General features: G+C 47.2%; 1 protein-coding gene and 1 pseudogene across 3 annotated transcripts in view; one reads left to right on the top strand and one right to left on the bottom strand.

Annotated features, from left to right (window-relative positions):
- The first annotated feature begins 9483 nt into the window (after window positions 1-9483).
- LOC108536092 (vegetative cell wall protein gp1-like) overlaps window positions 9484-24303 on the top strand; it is a 20430-nt gene continuing 5610 nt past the window's right edge. The window contains exons 1-4 of one of the 3 annotated variants that reach the window (XM_017882601.1): window positions 9484-10338; window positions 10449-10618; window positions 15695-15828; window positions 15943-22645. In XM_017882601.1, the coding sequence (XP_017738090.1) occupies window positions 9484-10098 (615 nt within the window). In that variant the 3' untranslated portion in view covers window positions 10099-10338; window positions 10449-10618; window positions 15695-15828; window positions 15943-22645. Of the gene's footprint in view, window positions 10339-10448; window positions 10619-15694; window positions 22646-24303 lie in introns of those variants that run through there. The other 2 variants (XM_017882599.1, XM_017882598.1) reach the window with 2 other exon arrangements.
- LOC108536093 (transmembrane emp24 domain-containing protein 2 pseudogene) lies at window positions 12811-13471 on the bottom strand (annotated as a pseudogene).

Raw genomic sequence — 24303 nt, forward strand, 5'->3', positions numbered from 1 at the left:
ACACAAAAATTAATTCAAGATGGATTAAAGACTTAAATGTTAGACCTAAAACCATAAAAACCTGAGAAGAAAAAACCTAGGTAATACCATTCAGGACATAGGCATGGGCAAGGACTTCATGACTAAAACACTAAAGTACATATTTTTTAAAGAAAATCTTCTTCAGTGATTTTCTTGTCTAGCTTTTCCGTGCCTATTTTCAGCAGGTTGCATTAACATGTAAGTGGTGACTTAGCTTTCCGAAAAGAGCTATGGTATAACGAATATATGCCACTTGCCAGAAACCATGGTCAATACCATACATACCTCATTCCTAAGTGACCTATAAACATAGCAAGGCCGGCATCACCATGTCCATTTTATAGATGAAAAGACTGAGGCTTGGTGGTGCTAAGAGATAGGTCTAAAGCTACAAGTTTACCAAGTAACAAAGTCAATTTAATCATAAGCACATTCATTTCTTTGTTCACTTTTCAGATACAATGTTTAAAAACATGTCAAATGATTAAACACTTCCTATTTGTTTTACTCTGAAATATAGTGATGTCCTTTGCCAGCTACTTAAAAATGTTTTGTCATTACTCTGAAGTATGAGTAACTAACTGGTGTGTTTGTTTTTGAGACAGGGTCTTACTCTCACTCAGGCTGAAGTGCAGTGGCATGATGTCAGCTCACTGCAACCTCTGCCTACCAGGCTCAAGTGATCCTCCTACCTCAGCCTCCCAAGTAGCTGGGATTACAGGCGCACACCACCAGGTCTGGCTGATTTTTTGTAGAGAGGAGGTTTTTGCCTTGTTGTCCAGACTGGTCTTGAACTCCTGAGTGCAAGCAATTTGCCCATCTTGGCTTCCAAAAGTGCTGGATTACAAGCATGAGCCATAGTACCCTGCCTACTGTTGTTTTTCAATAGCTTGTTTGCCCTCTTCTTCCCTTTCTTACCTTCCCTCCCCTGATGGTCTCCCTCCGCTTTATAGATACAGGGTAAGTGGCCTCAAGCCAGTACCTTGGACATTTACCTCTACTATATTTTGGGACAGGACATTATAACTAAATGTAATAACTATTTGAAGCAAACATCAAGTTAAGATTTTGCTACAAGAAAGGTGGGTGGACGTATATGAATAGTTTGGGAGTAAATGTCAATCTTTACCTTCCTGAGGCCTTATATTCTTTTTTGTTTTTGTCCCGGTAGTTACTTTCTACATTATAAGTTTTTTTCTTTTAAAATCTTTATTGTTGACAGGTTTTTCCACTTACATTATTTATCTCAGAAATCATAGGAGAGACTGTACCCTGTATTAGTTTTCTCTGGATGTGTAACCACCACAAACGTACTGGCTTAAACAACAAGTATTTATGATCTCAGTTCCTGTGTGGCACAGTTTTGTCCTGTACTCAGGGTCTCGCAAGGCTCAGGCAAGATCTTGCCTGGGCCATGCTCTTCCCTGAAAATTCTACTAGAGAGAAACTAGCTTCCAAGCTTTTTCAGGTTATTAGCAGAAGTAACTTCCTTGAGGCTGTAGTTCCAAAGAGCTCAGCTTTTTGCTGCCTGTTGGCTGAAAGCTGCCCACAGTTCCTTGCCATGTGGGCATCCTCAACTTAGCAGTTTACTACATCAAGCCAGCAAAGAGGGTATGTGCCCCAGCCTCCTATGATGCAGTCCTAAATAATGTGGTCAAGGGAAGTCTTTGACAATATAATCAGTGGAATCAGAGGAATCACATCACTTTTGCTGTATTCTCTGGGTTAGAAGAAAGTCACAGGTCCCACTCACATTGAAGAGGAAGGGATTTCACAAAATCATGGACACCAGGCACTTTGTATCTATCCAAGCCCTCATTTTACGGAACAATAGAAAGACCATAAAATGGAACTCTGAGAAATTATCATTCAACATACGAGTTTAGTTGCCAAGTCCTCAGGCTACTTTTAAAAATATAAACATATGTTCCAGTTTAGATATATGAATATTTCAACACTTTCCGGGAGTCCTTCTTTTAAGATCACAAAGAAGGAATGTAACTTTATAGCTTAGGTGATATATAAAAAATGAAGATCAGATGTAACCAGAAACTGAGTTTTTTTTCTTTTCTTCTTCTTTTTTTTTTTTTTTTTTTTTTGAGATGGAGTCTCACTCTGTTGCCCAGGCTGGAGTGCAGTGGCATGATCTCGGCTCACCACAACCTCCGCCTCCTGGGTTCAAGCGATTGTCCTGCCTCAGCCTCCCGAGTAGCTGGGACTACAGGTGCACACCACCACCTGTAAAATTAGCCTGGCTAATTTTTGTATTTTTAGCAGAGACAAGGTTTTGCTATGTTGGCCAGGCTGGTCTTGAACTCCTGACCTGGTGATCCGCCTGCCTCAGCCTCCCAAAGTGCTGGGATTACAGGCATGGCCAACTATGCCCGGCCCAGAAACTGAGTTTCCACTCTGGCAAGTTAAACATAAAAAGTTAGTATATCTCGGGCTGGGTGCAGTGGCTCACGCCTGCAATCCCAGCACTGTGGGAGGCCGAGGTGGGCGGATCACCTAAGGTCAGGAGTTTCAAGATTCCTGGCCAACATGGTGAAACCCCGTCTCTGCTAAAAATACAAAAATCGGCTGGGCGTGGTGGCAGGCACCTGTAATCCCAGCTACTTGGGAGGCTGAGGTAGGAGAATCTCTTGAGCCTGGGAGGCAGAGGTTATAGTTAGCCAACATCATGCCACTGCACTCCAGCCTGGACAAGAGCCAGACTCGGTCTTTAAAAAAAAAAAAAAAAATTAGGTACATTTTGTAAAACAAAACATGTTTTGCCTAAATGAATGTATATACTCTTTTCTAACTTGAATTTATTCCCTATTCTTAGTGTATGAACTTTTTAATAGACTTTAACTTCTAAACAGTGAATTGAAATTCTCAATACAGTGAATTCTACAGAAAAAAGAACACTACATAAAATGATTATTGTTCATGTATTAGTCAGTCATTTCTACAAATTACTTAAAGCAAAACTATTAGAAGGCAGGCCATAATTAAGGCAAGATCTCAAGAAGACTCCTAGTGCAGCCCTTCTTAATATTTTTTACTCCTGATTTTCATACTATTATTAATAATGATAAACCCCTCATTTTAAAATACTTGTACAAGGAAGCAGGACAAGTGAAATGATTTTGTAAATCCCAGCCAATCTCCAAGAGAATAATGATCATATTAAAAGTAATGGCAATGACATCACTCTGCATTAGTATAGAATAGTTTATGAAGCCCTTTTACATGCCCCAAACCAAACTTGATTTCCAGTGACAATATGTTAATATTACGCTTTATAGAGCTCTGAGCCACACACTGATTATTTGTTCATGTGTTAAGGTAAATGCAAGATTTTTCCCAGGAAAATCCTGGTCCCATGCCCAAGCACTCGCCTGATTCTCACATTTAATTACTTGGGCATATCTTGATTACTGTATCTTTGGTACTGCATTTTCGAAAGAGGGCATTCATTTTATCCACGGATAATGTTTATCATCAAAAAAAGAATCTACTCTTACTTTATTGCATAGATTGTCTGAAGTCCATGGCTCTTGTTAGAAAATTTACCCATATTTTAGTAAAATTTTTGTCATAAGACTGGGTAGAGCTAGGTGGGGCAAATTTGCCTCTGCTCCATGTGGGGTCAGCTTCCATGGCTCATTGGGAAGACTGAAGGGTTCATTTTCTTTTTCTTGAGACAAAGTCTCGGTCTTTCGCCTGCCTGTAGTGCAATGGTGCGATCTCAGTTCACTGCAACCTCTGCCTCTCCGGTTCGAGTGATTCTCCTGCCTCAGCCTCCAGAGTAGCTGGGATTACAGGCATGTGCCACCACGCCCGGTTAATTTTTTCTATTTTTAGAAGAGATGGGGTTTCACCGTGTTAGCCAGGATGGTCTCGATCTGCTGACCTCATGTTCCGCCCATCTTGGCCTCCCAAAGTGCTGGGATTACAGGCGTGACCCACCGTGCCTGGCCTGTTATGGCTTTTTAAAAATAATTGGAAAGAGGTCCACATGGTAAGGGAGTGAGGTCTTCCACAACCAATCAACAAGGAGCTGAGTCTTCTCACCAATGGCCATGGGATGAGGCATCCTGGAAGTTGATTTACTTATAGCAAACTGTAAGACATTTTCAAAGTTTTTTTTTTTTTTTGACACAGAGTTTTGCTCGGGGGCCCAAGCTGGAGTGCAGTAGTGTGATCTTGGCTCACTGCAACCTCTGCCTCCCAGGTTCAAGCAATTCTCATGCCTCAGCCTCCCAAGAAGCTTGGATTACAGGCATGTGCCACCATGCCTGGTTAATTTTTTATTTATTTTATTTTTTTATTTTTAGTAGGGACAGGGTTTTTCCATGTTGGTCAGGCTGGTCTCAAACTCCTGGCTTCAAGCAGTCTTCCTGCCTCAGCCTCCCCAAGTACTGTGATTACAGGTGTGAGTCACCATGCCCAGCCAGAAAGAGTAATTTACCACTAATCACCTCCTCCTCTTTCCTGTTGCTATTGTCCAGCATTTTATTTTCACCTCAATTTTTCTATTGCCCAAGTTGGTTATCATCTATTGCCCAAGTTGGTTATGCTCCTGAGGTTCTTATTCAGATTTACCTGTGTTTACCAGTTTCTTTACCCACTGCTATGCCAGTTACAAATTTACTGCCTCTCAGCTCCCAAACTCAGCTTGGTTGTCTTGTGTATTGATACTGGAGCTGGATCCTGTGTACTTGGATTTCTCCTTTACCAGCTGATACAATGCCATGTTATACTAGGTCAGTAAGGGAAAACAGGTTGACTGCAGAGGAAAGTGGCTTCTCTTTCTGGTTCCTGTGTTCTTCCATTCTTGTCTTCTTAGTCCTATTGGCAGCAGTGTGCATGCACCCTGCAACAAGTTTTGCTGACACTCTGGAGTGGGGCTTTCTACTTACCAATGTGAGCTCAGAATCCCTTGCTCTCTAGCCTTGCTTCTTGCATTTTCTTCTTCCTAGGATCAAATTTCTTCTCTTTCTTTTATTGTGTGGGTTATTATTATTATTTTTTAGATGGAGTTTTGCTCTTATTGCCCAGGCTGGACTGCAATGGCGCCATCTCGGCTCACCACAACCTCTGCCTCCCGGGTTCAAGTGATTCTCCTGCCTCAGCCTCCTGAGTAGCTGGATTTACAGGCATGTGCCACCATGCCCAGCTAATTTTGTATTTTTAGTAGAGACAGAGTTTCTCCATGTTGGTCAGGCTGGTCTTGAACTCCTGACCTCAGGTGACCCGCCTGCCTCAGCCTCCCAAAATGCTGGGATTACAGGCGTGAGCCACTGTGTCTGGCCTCTTTTATTGTTTTAAGGAGGGCTTATTAGTAAATTCTGTCTTTGTTTAGCGCTTGATCTTCAATGAAGAACATGTCTTTCCTGAGCACCCACTTTTGAATGATAATTTGGGTATAAAATTCTAGATTGGCAGTTAATTCCTCTCAAGACTTACAAGATATGATTCCACTCACTTTTGTCTTTTTTTTTTTTAATGAAGTTTGCTTCTAGTTTAATTTCTTTATAAATAATCTGACTATCCTTTTACTGATTCTGCTGTCTTTAATGTTTGAAAGTTTCACTGTTTTGTCTAGATGTGAATTTCTTATGTTTTCTGCTATCACTGTGTGTTCTGAATCTGAAAATGAGTTATTTTATTTCTAAAGTCAAGTCAGCCAGTATCACTTTAAATGCTTCCTCTTGTTCATTTTCCAGTTTTTCCTTCTGGTAATTTCTACCGACATATGCTGGACTTTTATATTCTATATCCTACATACCTCTTAACCTTTTATATTTTTAAATTTTCATCTGTTTCTGCTATCTCTTGATAATGTATTCAAATGTATTCTCTTTTTCTGTCTTTAATGGTTTTGTTTTTTTTTTTGAGACGGAGTCTCGCTCTGTCGCCCGGGCTGGAGTGCAGTGGCCGGATCTCAGCTCACTGCAAGCTCCGCCTCCCGGGTTTATGCCATTCTCCTGCCTCAGCCTCCCGAGTAGCTGGGACTACAGGCGCCCGCCACCTCGCCCGGCTAGCTTTTGTATTTTTTAGTAGAGACGGGGTTTCACCGTGTTAGCCAGGATGGTCTCGAACTCCTGACCTCGTGATCTGCCCGTCTCGGCCTCCCAAAGTGCTGGGATTACAGGCTTGAGCCACCGTGCCCGGCCTATAATGGTTTTTTAATGTCAATTTTATCCTGTTCACTAAGTTAGTATTTCAATGATCTTTGTTTAATTCTGATATTAGAAAGTTGTGTCTTATCTTTAGTTTATCCTGTCCACTAGGTTTTATTATTTTAATTACAATATTTTTCATTCTGCATTTTTTTTTTTTTGCCATCTGTTCTTCAGAATCTTGGTTTTTTTTTTTTTTTTGAACTTTAAATCCTTATATTTGCCTTTACTTATGTAAAACTCTTGGTGGGTTATGTGTAAATCTGTTCTTTTGTGAATCTGCTGACCATCCCTCATGTGACTTGTTTACTCATGTGTTTTGTAATTGTGGATTGTGAAGTCATCTTAAGTGGGGCTTTTCTGTGGGAAGTTCTGGGGCCTAGGTTATGGCTATGCTCCTAGAGAGTGATACACTGTGCATCCTCCTAACACCTGAGTTGACACTGTCCTGGAACCAATTTAAATTGTCACCTGTAGTTTTCCACACTAAGTAATTTAAATTTTGGACACAAAACTATGGCAAGATGTATTTCCAGGGTTTCAATTTGGTAAGATAAACTTTAATTAAAAAAAAAATCCAGATTCTAGAGACCTTTTCTGTGAGAATAGTTTTTTAGTTGGATCTAGATAGGCAGAAAAACTTAAGCTGCTAGTAACTGTCAACTTTAATAAACTCACCCACCCCCATCCTCGACTGCCACAATATCACCTCAACTATCTACTTCTATTTATTTTTTGTATTTGTAAATTTTCTTTTCACATTGTATGGTATAGCTGCATGATAATTTACTTAAACCTTTATTTATAAGCTTTCAGATTGTTTTAATTTTTCTATTTTAATACACAGTATTTCTATGAAAATTCTCATAGGTATTGAGTATTGTGGATATTATTTAGGATAGAGTATAAAGGTTAGATAACTAATCTAGTATCAATCTTCCAGGACCTGTGAAAATTTTCAGGTTGTATGAAATTTTGTCCAGCAGCATTCAGCACCACAGGGAAGGCAAATACTTGGAATCAACCAGGTTGGGTTTTTCTCTTCAGAAGAGTAAAATAAAGGAAGGAGTCAGTGTGGTTAGGCTCGGTGTTGTAGCTCATGCCTGTAATCCCAGCACTTTGGGAGACTGAGGCAGGAAGATTGCTTGAGCTCAGGAGTTTGAGACCACCCTGGGAAATATGCTGAAACCCCGTCTCTACTAAAAATACAAAAATTAGCCAGGTGTGGTGGCAGGGGCCTGTAGACCCAGCTACTTGGAGGGCTGCGGTGAGAGGATCACTTGAGCCCAGGAGGTCGAGGCTACAGTGAGCTGAAATTGCACCAGTGCACTCCAGCCTGGGTGACAAAGTCAGACCCTGTTATGAAAGAAAAAAGAAAAGAATAAAAGGGGTGAGTTGGAGGCCCCAGCGAAGTGAGAGCAGTTTAGTGATTATACTCTAAGGACAGGAGGCAGTGGCCAGAACAGCATGTAAGTGGGATAATTCTTGGGTAATGAAAAGGACTAGAATGTAGGTGATGGACTTTGGTGACAAAATGCAAACTATGCATACAACAAGGAGAGTTAATGTTCAGAATATGTGAGAAAACTTTCACAATAACTCCAAGGAAAGACTTAGGTTTTCACTACAAAGAAATGCTAAGTGCTGAGGTGACAGATCTACTAAATACCCTGATTTGACTATCGCTCAATGCACACATGTAGAGAAACATCACACTGTATCCTACAAATATCCAAAATAATCACATATCAATTAAAATAAAACTTCTAAAATATGCAAAACTTCTTAAAAGTAAACAAACAAACAAAAATCAGGAAAAGCAGAGGCCATAGAATGAAACCAGGTCATTTAAATGGACGTTCAAGTCAGTCAGGATGAACTCAAGTATAAGACTTTAGGAGAAGTGTGAAAGTTTTCACTGAAAATCTCCAAGAGATCTGAAGGTGGCAGTGCCAGGGAACTAGCAGTGGGGGTGGGTAGCACATGTTTCTAAGAGCAAGAGATTTTCTACAAGGAAGAGAGAAATAATGATTCCCAAGGAATTCGAAGGAGCAAGGAGACTCTATAAACCACATTCCCACCTGAAGTACTTTAAGTACTTTGGAGTTTGAGAGAATGTGTAATCTCTACTTGACATCCAAGGGAAGCAATGCCCTCAAGGGAAATCCAGGTTACAGTTACAGCCAGGAGATGCAAGGAACTGTCAATGATAGAGCAGCCAACGGAAATCAGGACATTGGCTTGTCATACAGCTGGACTTCCAGAGACGACAACTGAATGTTTTGTGCAGGGTGGGAGGAAAGGGTTGCTGGACCAAGGGAGAGAATTCAGAATATAGTGATAAGAATGCAGGAGAGAATAGGAGAACAAAGGGGCTTAGGGTTTGGATAGTGATCACAGAAACTAGGAATGTTCAGCAGAGAGGGTTGCTCCATCAGACAAAAGAATGGAGAAGTGTGCAGGGGCCTTCTTAGGCATCCCACATGGAATCAGATAGCAAGAAAGTTTAAATCTAGTCATTAGGTGTCCAGGAGTGGGCAGTCCTCCTGCCAGCATTGGCCCTATGTTTATGGTTCCCGTTAAGAGTACAGGGGCACAGGGACCAAGAGGTTACTACAGAAAGTCAAGTTGTGCTCTGAAGAGCCCCCTGCAGGACCCTGTGTAGAGAGACAGGAACAGTTGAGGCCGCTGGTCAGCACTCTGGGCTATTTTGTGCTCCCTCCCACCTGCCCCTCCTTTTGGCCCAAGTTCTAGTCCCACTTGCTTTGTCACCCCCTCCTATGGCAGCTTCCTCTCTGGTCTTCAGTGTCCTCATTGACACAGTGAACATAGCATCTCTCTTCTAATCACATATATTCATACAGTGATATAAATGATGTGAAAGTACTTTGAAAAACGTAAGTGAAAGACTGGGGCACTGACTTCTTCCCATTTTCCCAAGTCCTGCTTCAGAACCACTCTCCTAGACCCCAAGCCCCTAACTCCTTCTTGGCCCTTTAATCAAACTTTGCCTACTGAGGGGCATAACTATATGGTATCCCCAGAACAGGGACTAATATTACAGCCCCCATTTCTTCTCTTTGCTATTTGCCATGATACTCTTAAACCTGGAGACTGGGATCCTCTCCCTAGACCAAAAGGGAGGGGCACATAAGCATCATAATGGGCATTCAGACATGGTATGATGCGAGCGGTGGCCACGAGATAAATGCTGGAGTAGGTCTGGGCAACACCCCAGTTACTCATTTGGACTCACTGGGACAAGTGATTAACTAGAATTCTCAATGAAGAAATGACAAGAAGGCTCCCTCCAATTTCTCAGTTTCCACCCCGCCCGATACCCAGTTTGATTCCACACCCTCCTAATCCATCCCGCCCTTGTAATCCAACCCGCTCTCCTAAGGCAACCCACTTACCCCCTCTTTTTCCTCAATCTGCCAGGACTCTTTCTCCTCTCCAGAAGTATGTAGATTTCTCAGTTTTCTGCTCTCACTGTTATCCCACTGTGGCTCAAGCCTGCCCTCCCCACTACCCTACCCTAAAACTCTTCCTGCCCTGCTCCTCTGCTAGTCATTACGGACTATCTATTTGCCAATGCCGTGGTCCCACAACTCTTTCTGGCAACTTCCCTGTCTATGCCCCTAGCCCTCTTAGCCCTGCTTGCCAAAGCTGTGGTTCCAGAGCTCCTTCCTGTGACTCCCCTATCTATCCACCTACTCCTCCTCCTAGCCCTGCTTGCCAATGCTGTGGTCCCAGAATTCCTTCCTGTCACTCCCCTGTCTACCCCCCTACTCCTTACCCTAGCCCTACTTCTTCCCAATACTCTAGTCCCAGAACTCTTTCCTGTGACTCCTCTATCTATTCCTCTGCTACTTCTAGCTCTGTTTGCGAATGCTGCGGCCCCTGAACTTTTTCCTGTTACCCTATCAATCCCTTACTCCTCCTTGTAGCCCTTCTTTCTAGAACTCAGCCTCCAGCCCCGGCACCTGCAACCAGACCTGGCGATTCAAAGATCTCATCTTGGAGATGTTTTTCCTGCTCCTGGAGCAGTTTTGGTGTAGTTCAGAATGGCCAAGACCATGGCTTCAGCAGCCTGACCTGGTGGATAAAGAGAAGCAAGACAATGGCAAACCTGCATTCAGCCTCAGTAAGTCCCAGAAGCCCTTTCCATGGCCAGGTCCTGGTCACCTACTGCTATCTGTATTTTGCCTTCACTCCCATCTTGTTAATCCTCTTCGATTTTCTTTCTCGAAACAGTCTGCTCCTTTCCTTCCCTGCCTGATCAGCCAGATGGCCTAAGCTTCTACATTTGTCCCTGGCTTCTCCATGGAACTCAGTCTGTAGCCACAGAACAAACCATAGGGCCAGAGACAGAGAAGGTAGAGGTGAATAAGGAGTGGGAAGCACCTCATCTGTTCCCAAGGAGGGTAAGTCCTGCCCTGGGTTAAAGTAAGGGCAAGAACCATTACCCCTGAGAGCTCACAGGGCACAAGTCCCCTGCTAGAGACAGACGGAGACTCAGTTTTGATTTTGTTCATGTTTTTCGGGTCTTGTTTATTCCATAATTTATTTGTATTCACCCTAGGATTCCAGAACCATGGCAGGGACTTCAGATATCTAGATTCAACAGAATCTCAATTAAAATCCCACTATATTTTTGAGAACTTGACAACTAAAATTTATACAGAAATGCAAAAAGCCAAGGTTAGTCCACATTCTCCTAAGACATTTTTGCCTACTAGGTATCAGAACTCATCATGAAAATTATAGTAATTAAGATAGTGTAGGAGTGGGGAAAACATAGACAAGCAGACAAATGCTACAGAACGAGAGCAGAAAGACTGCCACATTGCTGTGCCCATGCATGGATATTGAACACTTGAGACGTGCTATTAAGTGTAGAACTTACACTGGAATTTTGTTGTTGTTTTTAAAAAGAATTATTTATTTACCAAACCTGAGACATATTAGATACAACCAATTTTAAGTTTACATAGTTTAAATCAATTTTGAAGTGTTACACACACACACACACACACACACACACACACACACACACACGCATGCATGCAACAGTTGTCCTAAGGTGAAAGTCACCTTCTCAATAAACTGTTGCAAGTGTTCTCACCCAAGGTTGAAAAATTGTTTATCCTGCACATGAAAACCTGTAACAAACTTAATTATGTAAAAGTCATTACTTGTAGTTTTCCTGTTGCAAAGATAAAAAAAAGTACAACTAATATATATGAGTCATAATGTAATCCTGGATTGTACCCATACCAAAACCAGAGGCTCTTCTAATTTTAAACCCATCATCAGAGAACAAGAGAAAGTCATTTCATTTTACACAAAGCAAAATTTACATGTGCTGAAAAAGCAAGACCTAAAGAAAGACCGAAACAAAAACCCTGGGGCGGACACTGATGCCCAAAACAAAGACCACTGATCAAAAATATAATAGTGGCTATATATCACTGCAATGAAATCCAAGAGGCTTTATCCCTTTGGCATCAGAAATCCAGATTTTTCCAATTATGTAAATGCATGTTTCTTATGTGCCGAGTGAGGGAAGTGGATGTGCCAGTGTGAATAGAAAAAGAGCTACCACTCACTGGCAATTTTAAACCCATCATCAGAGAACAAGAGAAAGTCATTTCGATTCTCTCACCCAGGGAACTAGCTTTAACAGACAATTAGAAGGTCAGGCAGAAACCCAAAAATGATTATTAGCTACTTGTGTCATCAATTTAACTGGAGGTGATTCAGTCCTAAGGTTCAATGAAGAAATGTATGGGGCAAAATGTATGCTGAGTTACAGCTTTAAAGCAAAACAAAAAAACAAAGTAGAAAAGTACCCAGCCTGGCAGCATACGCCCAAGTCAGAGAGCTCTGCCATTAGGATGGGCAGAAACCATCAAGATTCATACTGTTGTTTCTCATAAGGACTCAACAAAATCTTAGTGACCTGAACCACAGATGGAGGGAGTCCAAAGAATGCAGTCATTTTAGTACAGTACAGGCTTTGTGCTGACTTCCTGAACAAACTGCATTTTATTGTGAAAACAAAAAGAAGAAATAATAAAACACTATACCCCATATTTCACTTAATGGAGGGAGCATTCAAATAAGAAATTATGCCAATCAACTGTCAAATTTCCACTGTAACTTTCCTGAAAAGGTGTTTCCCCCCCCAATATCCCAATATCTATTAATCACAAAGAAACATAAGTTGTGAATATATAGTTCAGAAAATAAAAATGGAGAAACTAATGATATTATTATGACCAAGATGTTTGGTAAACAGTGAATTCAGAGTTTAGGATCATCAGGAAGAGGCTTTTTTTTTTTTTTTGAGACAGAGTCTCTGTCACCTAGACTGGAGTGCAGTGGTGTGATCTCGGCTCACTGCAACCTCCACCTCCCGGGTTCAAGGGATTCTCTTTCCTCAGCCTCCTGAGCAGCTGGGATTACAGGCTCACACCACCACGCCCAGCTAATTTTTGTATTTATAGTAGAGAGGGGGTTTCACCATGTTGGTCAGGCTGGTCTTGAACTCCTGACCTCGTGATCCGCTGGGATCACAGGCGTAAGCCACCGTGACCAGCCAGGAAGAGGCTTCTTAAATAAGCCTCTGGACTTCAAAAAAGCTCTTCAGGTAGTAGATCTGTCCCAGTATCATGGCAACTAGAACAAGAGCTTCAAAGAAGGACCAAAGAACCACTCTGCTGTTTGTGGTGTTGTTGATGGCTCCGTGTATCCTCTCCGGATTTCCATGTATTCCTGTTTGTGCTTTCCGGCTGTCATCGCCACTGCTAGCTCACTGATCATTTCTTCTAAGTTGTTCTGGTGAGCTTCTTTTTCCATGTCTTGTCCTTTTGGAGCCTCCCCAATATCAATGGTGAACATCACTATTTTTGGAGTCATGGTAGACATCCGGTTACTAAAACAAATTGCATGTTCCATCCATGTGAGCAGCAAATGTGTATTTCCCACTGGATTCTCCATCTCCTTTGTAAATCCCTTTATTATCTCGTCCTGTTACCTCCACATCGATGTCCAGGAAGCCGCCCTCCACCACCTCAGAGATGAGGCCCATCTTGGTGCCCGAGGTGACCCGCTCAAAGAAGCACTCCTCGGCATGGGGCTGATGCTAACAAAGTAGCCTAAAGCTATGGCCAGGAGCCCGGCCAGTAGCAGCAGCAGGTCAGCAAGGGTCACCATGGTGGGGCTGGGGCCGAAGCCAGGACCTGGACTGCAGCCTCCAGAGGCGCCCCTGCTGCCGCCCCGCTGGAATTTTAAACAGTAGGAAAAACGGGCTGGGCGTGGTGGTTCACGCCTGTAATCCCAGCACTTTGGGAGGCCAAGGTGGGTGGATCAAGAGGTCAGGAGTTCGAGACCAGCCTGGCCAAGACGGTGAAACCCTATCTCTATTAAAAATACCAAAAAAGGCCGGGTGCGGTGGCTCAAGCCTGTAATCCCAGCACTTTGGGAGGCCGAGACGGGCGGATCACGAGGTCAGGAGATCGAGACCATCCTGGCTAACACTGTGAAACCCCATCTCTACTAAAAAATACAAAAAACTAGCCAGGCGAGGTGGTGGACGCCTGTAGTCCCAGCTACTTGGGAGGCTGAGACAGGAGAATGGCGTAAACCCGGGAGGCGGAGCTTGCAGTGAGCTGAGATCCGGCCACTGCACTCCAGCCCAGGCGACAGAGAGAGACTCCGTCTCAAAAAAAAAAAAAAAAACAAAAAACAAAACAAACCAAACAAAACAAAAAAAATTAGCCAGGAGCAGTGGCAGGCGCCTGTAATCCCAGCTACTCAGGAGGCTGAGGCAGGAGAAAATAAATAAATTAACTAGAAAGAACAATGTCAAATGTCTCAATTTTTTTTTTTTTTCTTGAGACAGAGTTTCACTCTTGTTGCCCAGGCTGGAGTGTAATAACGCAATCTCGGCTCACTGCAACCTCCACCTCCTGGGTTTAAGCAGTTCTCCTGCCTCAGCCTCCCAAGTAGCTGGGATTACAGACATGCTCAACCACGACAGGCTAATTTTTTGTATTTAGTAGAGACAGAGTCTCACCATGTTGATCAGGCTGGTCTCCAACTGCTGACCTCATGTGATCTGCCCGCCTCAGCCTCCCAAAGTGCTGGGATTACAGGCATAAGCCACCATGCCCAGCCATGTGTCAATTTTTATACTGAAACTTTGAAAGTAAAATAATTTGGATATACCATTGGATATACCAAGTTAAATAAAACATTATTAACATTAGCTTTATCAGGTTCCTTTTTCTCTCTGATGTGGACACTAGATATTTAGCCTAGATAGACAATATTTAGTCTAGATAGGCAATACATGTCTCACTTCATATTTTTATCGGATGGCACTGATCTAGAAGATAACAGAAATATATCTTCAGGACATCAAATCAGGAAAAGATGCCATAAATGGCAATTAAGAAGCAATAACCATAAAGGGAAACACTAATATATTTGACCACATTTAAAGTTTTGGTGTCTAAAGACAGCATTAAGAGACATAAAAAGGCAAGCCACAAACAGAGAAAATGTATTTGTAGCACACATGATTCTCAATAAAGAACTTCAACAAGCTAATAAATAGGCAACCAATCCAATAGAAAAACACGTTCAACAGAGTCTCCCAAACACCCAAACGCATCGCGCAGCACATGATGTCAGAATGAATGAATGAATGTATGGCCGGGAAGAGTGTTTAGGCGCACACTAAATCAGATGGCTAATTCACCCATCCTAGCGATACTTTTGGACCTTTTAAAGTAAGTGATATTATATGAAGTATCCAGAGTCATTCATAAAAACAAAACTTAAGATAGGGATACTTCATATAATGAAGGCTGGAGGGACGGGGAAATGCAGAGTTGTTTTATGCATGCAAAGATATTCTGGAGACTGGTTTAATGCAATGTGAATATACTTTTGTGTACTTAAAAATGCCTAAGATGGGAAGGCCGAGGCAGGCGGATCACAAGTCAGGAGTTCGAGACCAGCCTGGCCAATATGGTGAAACCTCATCTCTACAACAATACAAAACTATTAGCTGGGCGTGGTGGTGCACGCCTGTAGTCCCAGCTACTCGGGAGGCTGAGGCAGGAGAATTGCTTGAACCCAGGAGGCGGAGGTTGTAGTGAGTGGAGATTGCACCATTGCACTCCAGCCTGGATGACAGAGCTAGACTAGACTCTGTTTAAAAAAAAAAAAAAAAAAAAAATGCCTAAGATGGTAAGTTTTATATTATGTGTATTTTACAAATAAATATTTAAAAAACCTCTCAAGTCACCATGTTACTTAGAATTGGAGTTATTCTGTCTATATTATCATGTTGGTGATACTGGCCACACTGACTAGAATGTTCTTCATATAGAAAACCTCCAGTTTTCTGAGACAGACACAGAGTTTGGATTCTTGACATCTGCTTTTAAGTGGGAGAGATTTCTGACTCCTTACAAAATTTCTTTTAGGGAATGATTGGCCAAGATGAGATCCAATCATATGTCCATTACCTCCTGGGTCATCCACTTGGTGGTCAGTCCTTTCCAGGCCATGTGCAGGGGCAGTTCCAGTAACCAGGCAGGAGCTGAGAAGCCCCAGGCAGGTGAGTTGACCACTGGAAGCAGGCGGGGTGTGAAATAAGACCCTGAGAAGTGGGAGCGGGGTGAGGTGGATGGGCAATAAAAACAAGACCTACTCCAGAAGGGTGGTCCCACAGGGACAGTTGCCTGGAGACAGAAAAGGATGCAGTTGCCTGGAGTTGGCAGAAGACGCGGAGCAGGTAGGGAGCAAGAGGGCACCCAGAGTGCTCCAGACCAGACCAAGCAGCATGGAGGTGATGGTGGGACACCCAAGGGAGCAGGCGAACCCAGATGAGGTTCATCGGGACCAGATTTTGTAGGGTCCACGTGACCATATCAAGCCACGTGGAGGCCATGGTGGGACACCCAAGAGAGCAGGTGACGCCAGATGAGGTTCATCGGGACCAGATCTTGTGGGGACTGCATGAGCATATCAAGCCGTGTAGAGGCCACGGTGGGACACCCGAGGGAGCAGGCGACCCCACATGAGGTTCATCAGGACCAGATCTTGTGGGGACCGCATGACAAGATCAAGCTGTGTGGAGGCCATGGTGGGACACCCGAAGTAGCAGGCGACCCCAGATGAAGTTCATCAGATCTTACGGGGACCACCTGACTAGATCAAGCCGTGTGAAGTCCATGGTGGCACATTCCAGAGAGCAGGCGACCCCAGAGGAGGTTCATCGGGACCAGATCTTCTGGGGACCGTCTGATGAGATCAAGCCATGGGGAGGCCACAGGGGACACCTGAGGGAGCAGGCGACACCAGATGACGTTCATCGGGACCAGATCTTGTGGGGACCGCGTGACCAGATCAAGCCACGAGAAGACCACGGTGGGACACCTGAGGGAGCAGGCGACCCCACATGAGGTTCACTGGGACCAGATCAAGTTGTGTGGAGACCACGGTGGGACACCTGAGACCAGGCGACCTCACATGAGGTTCATCAGATCTTATGGGGTCCGCCTGAGCAGACCAAGCCATGTAGAGGCCACGGTGGGACACTGCTGGAGCAGGTGAACCCAGATGAGGTTCATCAAATATTCTGGGGACCGCATGATCAGATCAAGCTATGTGGAAGCCACAGTTGGACACCCGAGGGAGCAGATGACCCCACATGAGGTTCATCGGGGCCAGATCTTGTGGGGACCACCTGACCAGATCAATCCGTGTGAAGGCCATGGTGGGACACCCGAGGGAGCAGGTGATTCCAGATGACGTTCATCAGATCTTGTGGGGACCGCTTGACTATATCAAGCCATAGGGAGGCCACGGTGGGACACCTGAGGGAGCAAGCGACCCCAGATGAGGTTCGTTGGGACCAGATCTTGTGTTTACCGCATGAGCAGATCAAAGTCGTTTGGAGGCCACCATGGGACACCTGAGGAAGCAGGCAACCCCAGATGAAGTTGAGACCAAATCTTGTGGGGACAGCATGACCAGATCAAGCCGTGTGGAGTCCACAGTAGGACACCCGAGGGAGTAGGAGACCTCAGATGAGGTTCATTAGGACCAGATCTTGTGGGGACTGCCTGACCAGATCACACCGTGTGGAGGCCATGGTGGGACACCCGAGGGAGCAGGCGACCCCAGATGAGGTTCATCCGAACCAGATCTTGTGGGGACTGCCTGACCATATCACGCCATGTGGAGGCCATGGTGGGACACCCGAGAGAGCAGGCGACCCCAGATGAGGTTTATCCAAACCAGATCTTGTGGGGACCGCCTGACCAGATCAAGGGATGTGGAAGCCACAGTGGGACACCCGAGGGAGCAGGTGACCCCACATGAGGTTCATCAGATGTTGTGGGGACTGCGTGACCGGATCAAGCAGTGTGGAGTCCACGGCAGGAAATTCGAGGGAGCAGGCGATTCCAGATGAAGTTCATCAGGACCGGATCTTGTGGCGGACCTCCTGACCAGATCACGCCACGTGGAGGGCATGGTAGGACACCCAAGGGAACAAGCGACCCCAGATGAGATTCGTCAGATCTTGTGGGGTCCGCCTGAGCAGACCAAGCTGTGTGGAGGCCATGGTGGGACACCCGATGGAGCAGGCGACACCAGGTACGGTTCATCAGATCTTGTGGGGACCACATGATCAGATCATGCTGTGTGGAGGTCATGGTAGGACACCCGAGGGAGCAGGCGACCCCACATGAAGTTCATCGGGACCAGATCTTGTGGGGACCGCTTGACCAGATCAAGCCGTGTGGAGGACACGGTGGGACACCCGAGGGAGCAGGCGACCCCAGATGAGGTTCATCTGAACCAGATCTTGTGGGGACTGCCTGACCAGATCACGCCGTGTGGAGGCCACGGTGGGACACCCGAGGGAACAGGAGACCCCAGATGAGGTTCATCCGAACCGGATCTTGTGGGGACCGCCTGACCAGATCAAGCCATGTGGAGGCCATGGTGGGACACTCAAGGGAGCAGGCGACCCCAGTTCAGGTTCGTCAGATCTTGTGGGGTCCGCCTGAGCAGACCAAGCTGTGTGGAGGCCACGGTGAGACACCCGATGGAACAGAAGACCCCAGATGAGGTTCATCAGATCTTGTGGGGACCACATGAGCAGATCAAGCTGTTTGGAGGCCAGGGTAGGACACCCGAGGGAGCAGGCGACCTCAGATGAGGTTCATCGGGACCAGATCTTGTGGGGACCACCTGACCAGATCAAGGAGTGTGGAGGCCACGGTGGGGCACCTGAGGGAACAGGTGACCCCACATGGGTTTCATCAGGTGTTGTGGGGACCGTGTGACCAAATCAAGCAGTGTGGAGTCCATTGTAGGAAATCCGAGGGAGCAGGCGATCCCCGATGACGTTCATCAGGACCAGATCTTGTTGGGACCACCTGAGCAGATCAAGCCGTGTGGAGGCCACGGTGGGACACCCGAGGGAGCAGGCGACCCCAGATGAGGTTCGTCAGGACCAGATCTTATGGGGACTGCCTGACCAGATCAAGCCGTGTGGAGGCCACAGTGTGACACCCGAGGGAGCAGGCGATCCCAGATGAGGTTCATTGGGACCATATCTTTGGGGACCGCCTGACCAGATCACGCCACGTGGAGGCCACACTGGGACACCCGAGGGAACAAGTGACCCCAGATGAGATTCGTCAGATATTGTGGGGTTCACCTGAGCAGACCAAGTGTGTGGAGGCCACGATGGGACACTCGATGGAGCAGGCGACCCCAGATGAGGTTCACCAGATCTTGTGGGGACCGCAGAAGCAGATCAAGATGTGTTGGAGTCCATGGCGGGACACCCTAGGTAGCAGGTGACCCCAGATACGATTCATTGGGACCAGATCTTGTGAGGACTGCGTGACCACATCAAGCTGTGTGGAGGCCATGGTGGGATACCTGAGGGAGCAGGTGACCCCACATGAGGTTCATCAAATCTTGTGCAGACTGCATGAGCAGATCAAGCTGTGTGGAGGCCACGGTGGGCCACCCGAGGGAGCAGGCGACCCCAGATGAGGTTTGTTGAGACCAGATTTTGTTGGGACAGCATGACCAGATCAAGCCATGTGGAGTCCACGGTAGGACACCCGAGGGAGTAGGTGACCCCAGATGAGGTTCACTGGGACCAGATCTTGTGGGAACCGCCTGACCAGATCACACCGTGTGGAGGCCCCGCTGGGACACCTGAGAGAGCAGGTGACCCCAGATGAGATTCATCGGGACCAGATCTTGTGGGGACTGCCTGAGCAGATTAAGCCATGTGGAGGCCACGGTGGGACACCCGAGGGAACAGGTGACTCTACATGAGGTTCATCAGATCTTGTGGGGACTGCATGACCACATCAAGCCGTGTGGAGGCCACAGTGGAACACCCGAAGGATCAGGCGACCCCAGATGAGGTTCATCAGATCTTGTGGGGACCGCTTGGGCAGATCAAGCTGTCTGGAGGCTACGGTGGGCCACCTGAGGGAGCAGACGACCCCAGATGAGGTTTTGTTGAGACCAGATCTTGTGGGGAAAGTGTGACCAGATCAAGCCGTGTGGAGTCCACTGTGGGACACCCAGGGGAGCAGGCGACCCCAGATGAGGTTCATCTGGACTGCGACCCCAGATGAGGTTCATCTGGACTACATCTTGTGGGGACTGCCTGACCAGATCACGCCGCGTGGAGGCCACGGTGGGACACCCGAGGGAACAAGCGACCCCAGATGAGATTCGTCACAACTTGTGGGGTCCGCCTGAGCAGACCACGCCATATGGAGGCCACGGTGGGTCACCCGACGGAGCAGGCGACCCTAGATGAGGTTAATCAGATCTCGTGGGGACCGCATAAGTAGATCAAGATATGTGGAGGCTACGGTAGGACACCCGAGGGAGCAGGCAACCCCAGATGAGGTTCATCAGATTTTGTGGGGACCGCCTGACCATATCAAGCCATGTGGAGGCCACGGTGGGACACCCAAGGCAGCAGGCGACCCCAGATGAAGTTCTACCGAACCAGATCTTGTGGGGACCGCCTGACCAGATCAAGCTGTGTGAAGGCCAAGGTGGGACACCCGAGGCGACAGGCGACCCCAGTTGAGGTCTGTCGGGACCAGATCTTGTAGGGACTGTGTGACCACATCAAGCCGTGTGGAGGCCACAGTGGGGCACCCAAGGGAGCAGGTGACCCCACATGAGGTTTATCCATCTTGTGGGGACCGCATGAGCAGATCAAGCTGTGTGAGGCCATGGTGGGACACCTGAGGGCGCAGGCGACCCCCGATGAGGTTCTACCGAACCAGATCTTGTGGGGACCGCCTGAGCAGACCAAGCCATGTGGAGGCCACAGTGGGACACCCGAGGGAGCAGGCGACCCCAGTTCAGGTTCGTCAGATCTTGTGGGGTCCACCTGAGCAGACCAAGCCATGTGGAGGCCACAGTGAGACATCCAACAGAACAGGAGACCCCAGATGAGGTTCATCAGATCTTGTGGGGACCACCTGACCAGATCAACGGGTGTGGAGGCCACGGTGGGGCACCTGAGGGAGCAGGTGACCCCACATGGGGTTCATCAGGTGTTGTGGGGACCGCGTGACCAGATCAAGCAGTGTGGAATCCATGGTAGGAAATCCGAGGGAGCAGGCGATCCCAGATGAAGTTCATCAGGACCAGATCTTATAGGGACCACCTAAGCAGATCAAGCCATGTGGAGGCCACAGTGGGACACCCGAGGGAGCAGGCGACCCCAGGTGAGGTTCATCGGGACCAGATCTTGTGGGGACTGTCTGACCAGATCACGCGGTGTGGAGGCCACGGTGGGACACCTAAGGGAACAAGCGACCCCAGATGAGGTTCATCAGATCTTGTGGGGTCCGCCTGAGCAGACCTAGTGTGTGGAGGCCATGATGGGACACCCGATGGAGCAAGCGACCCCAGATGAGGTTCATCAGATCTTGTGGGGACTGCATGATCAGATCAAGCTGTGTGGAGGCCAAGGTCGGACACCCGAAGACCCCGGATGAGGTTTGTTGACACCAGATCTTGTGGGGACAGCGTGACCAGATCAAGCCGTGTGGAGTCCACGGTGGGACACCCAAGGGAACAAGCGACCCCAGATGAGGTTCGTCAGATCTTGTGGGGGTCAGCCTGAGCAGACCACGGTGGGACACCCCAGGGAACAGGCGACCCCACATGAGGTTCGTCAGATCTTGTGAAATCCGCCTGAGAAGACCAAGCCACGTGGAGTCCACGGTGGGGCATCCAAGGGAGCAGGCGACCCCAGATGAGGTTCACAAGACCAGATCTTGTGGGGACTGCGTGATCACATCAAGCCATGTGGAGGCCACGGTGGGACACCTGATGGAGCAGGCGACCCCAGATGAGGTTCGTTGAGATCAGATCTTGTGGGGACAGCGTGACCAGATCAAGCCATGTGCAGTCCACCATGGGACACCCGAGGGAGCAGGCGACCCCAGATGAGGTTCACAGGACCAGATCTTGTGGGGACTGTGTGACCACATCAAGCCATGTGGAGGCCATGGTTGGACACCCGAGGGAGCAGATGACCTCACATGAGGTTCGTCAGATCTTGTGGGGACCGCATGAGCAGATCAAGCTATGTGGAGGACACGGTGGGCCACTCGAGGGAGCAGGCGACCCCAGATGAGGTTCGTTGAGATCAGATCTCGTGGGGACAGTGTGACCAGATCAAGCCGTGTGCAGTCCACCGTGGGACAACCGAGGGAGCAGGTGACCCCAGATGAGGTTCATCAGGACCAGATCTTGGGGCCACGTGACCATATCAGGCCGTGTGGAGGCCACGGTGGAACACCCGAAGGAGCAGGGGACCCCAGATGAGGTTCGTTGGCACCAGATCTTGTAGGGACCGCCTGACCAGATCAAGCCGTGGGGAGGCCACGGTGCGACACCCGAGGGAGCAGACGACCCCAGATGAGGTTCATCAGATCTTGTGGGGACTGTGGGAGCAGATCAAGCCATGTGGAGGCCACAGTGGGACACCTGAGGGAGCAGGTGACCCCAGATAGGGTTCATCAGGAGCAGATATTGTGGGAACTGCACTTCAGTTATGAACCCACAAACTCTATACGGAGCATCACATGTATGCCCTCTGCAAGGGTGATGGGTCTGGTAAGATCGAGGAAAGGCCAGAACAGGGAGTTCTCCCACGGAAAAAAGAAGAGAGTCCTGGTGGCTGTGGAATGAAGGGTGTGGGTCCCAGTGAAGGAATAGATGCCTTCTCACACCCCACCTCCTTTCCTAGATGTTAGGAGCGACATCTTTGGAAGACGCCTCGCCTACATCACATCACATGTATTAAATACACTAAAATGCATCCACATCCCAGGAAACATTTTCACTGTGGAGATGAGAGACTGAATACCTTTTCTAATTTTGCTTTTGAAATATATTTTGCAGGATTGTTACATTTTGGTTTTCTTGGTATTTTGGTTTCTTTCTAATAAACTAGAGGTTTCTACTCAGGTTTCTGATCTTCTCTCAGACCTTCAGAAAGCTCAGGGGTCGGAGCCTCTGGGCCACGGTGCTCCCCTGATGAAGCAGCCCTGTGCTCCACTCTCATCACTCTGCATACTCCATGGGCCTGTCACATCAGTTCCCCAGGCTGCTGGGCCTTAGATGGAGCTTCACGTCCACACACAAAACCACCCCCCCAGCTCCCTTCTCTGGAAAACCCACAGGTACCTAACTCACTGGGTGGAAAGCCAGGCTCACCCTGCATCTTCTTCCCCACCCTCTGCTACTCCTCCAGAAGGTCCTGTGTCTCAGCCAAAGGCACCAGTCATCTACTCTCCCTGTTAGAAGCCCAGGAGTCATCCCCAGGGTCTCTCCCTCACACCACACGCATAGGGAGACACGAGTCCTATTGGTTTCTTCACATTTCTCCCACCTGATCCACCTGTTCCCACCTCAGTGAAAGACTCCATGTCTGCATTCACACCATTTTCACCTTCTAAACAGCACCCCAATCTGCTTCTCTCTCCATCCTCACTCCGGAAGCCTCACCAGGGCCATGCTATCTCCTGCCTGGATTGTTCTGATGGGTTTCCCAACTACTCTCTTTCCCTCCCACCCATCCCCTCCACCCCTGCTAGCTAGGGCTTTGCTAGGAAGCCAATTAGATCACATAAGTCTCCACACAAGGTCTTTCAGTGGCCCGCACAGCTCCTGAGCTTAAATAAATCAGCACACATGGCCCCTCTGGTTCTGGTTCCTGCCTAGATTCAGCCCATACTCCCCTCCACCTCTCCACCCACATCTCTATTTCTTTATATAATAATAATAATTATTATTATTATCATTATTATTATTTGAGACGAGGTCTCATTCTGTCACCAGGCTGGAGTGCAGTGGCGTGGTCTCAGTTCACTGCAACCTCTGCATCCCGGGTTGAAGTGATTGTCCTGCCTCAGCCTCCCAAGCAGCCAGGACTACAGGTACACGCCACCACACCTGGCTAATTTTTTGTATTTTAGTAGATACGGGGTTTCACCATGTTAGCCAGGATGGTCTCAATCTCCTGACCTCGTGATCTACCTGCCTTGGCCTGCGAAAGTGCTGGGACTACAGGCATGAGCCATTGGGCCCCGCCTATAAATTATTTTGAGAGGGGTCGCACTGTCACTCAGGCTGGATTGCAGTGGTGTGACCACAGCTCACTGCAGCCTTGAACTCCTGCCTGCCTCAGCCTGTGGAGCAGCTGGCAGTATACGCGCGTGCCACCACAACTGGCTTTTTTTTCTGTACAGACAGGACCTCACTATGTTGCCCAGGCTGATCTCCAGCTCCTGGCCTCTAGCAATCCTCCCCGTCAGTCTCAGCCTCCCAAAGTGTTGGGATTACAGGTGTGAGCCCCTGCATCCAGCCATATATATATATATGTATATATGTATATATGTATGTATATATGTATATATGTATGTATATATGTATATATGTATGTATATATGTATACATATATACATGTGTGTGTGTGTGTATATATATATATATATATATATATATATATATA

This window comes from Rhinopithecus bieti, unplaced genomic scaffold, assembly GCF_001698545.2.
Source record: "Rhinopithecus bieti isolate Rb0 unplaced genomic scaffold, ASM169854v2 scaffold_13317, whole genome shotgun sequence".
Classification (NCBI taxonomy): domain Eukaryota; kingdom Metazoa; phylum Chordata; class Mammalia; order Primates; family Cercopithecidae; genus Rhinopithecus; species Rhinopithecus bieti.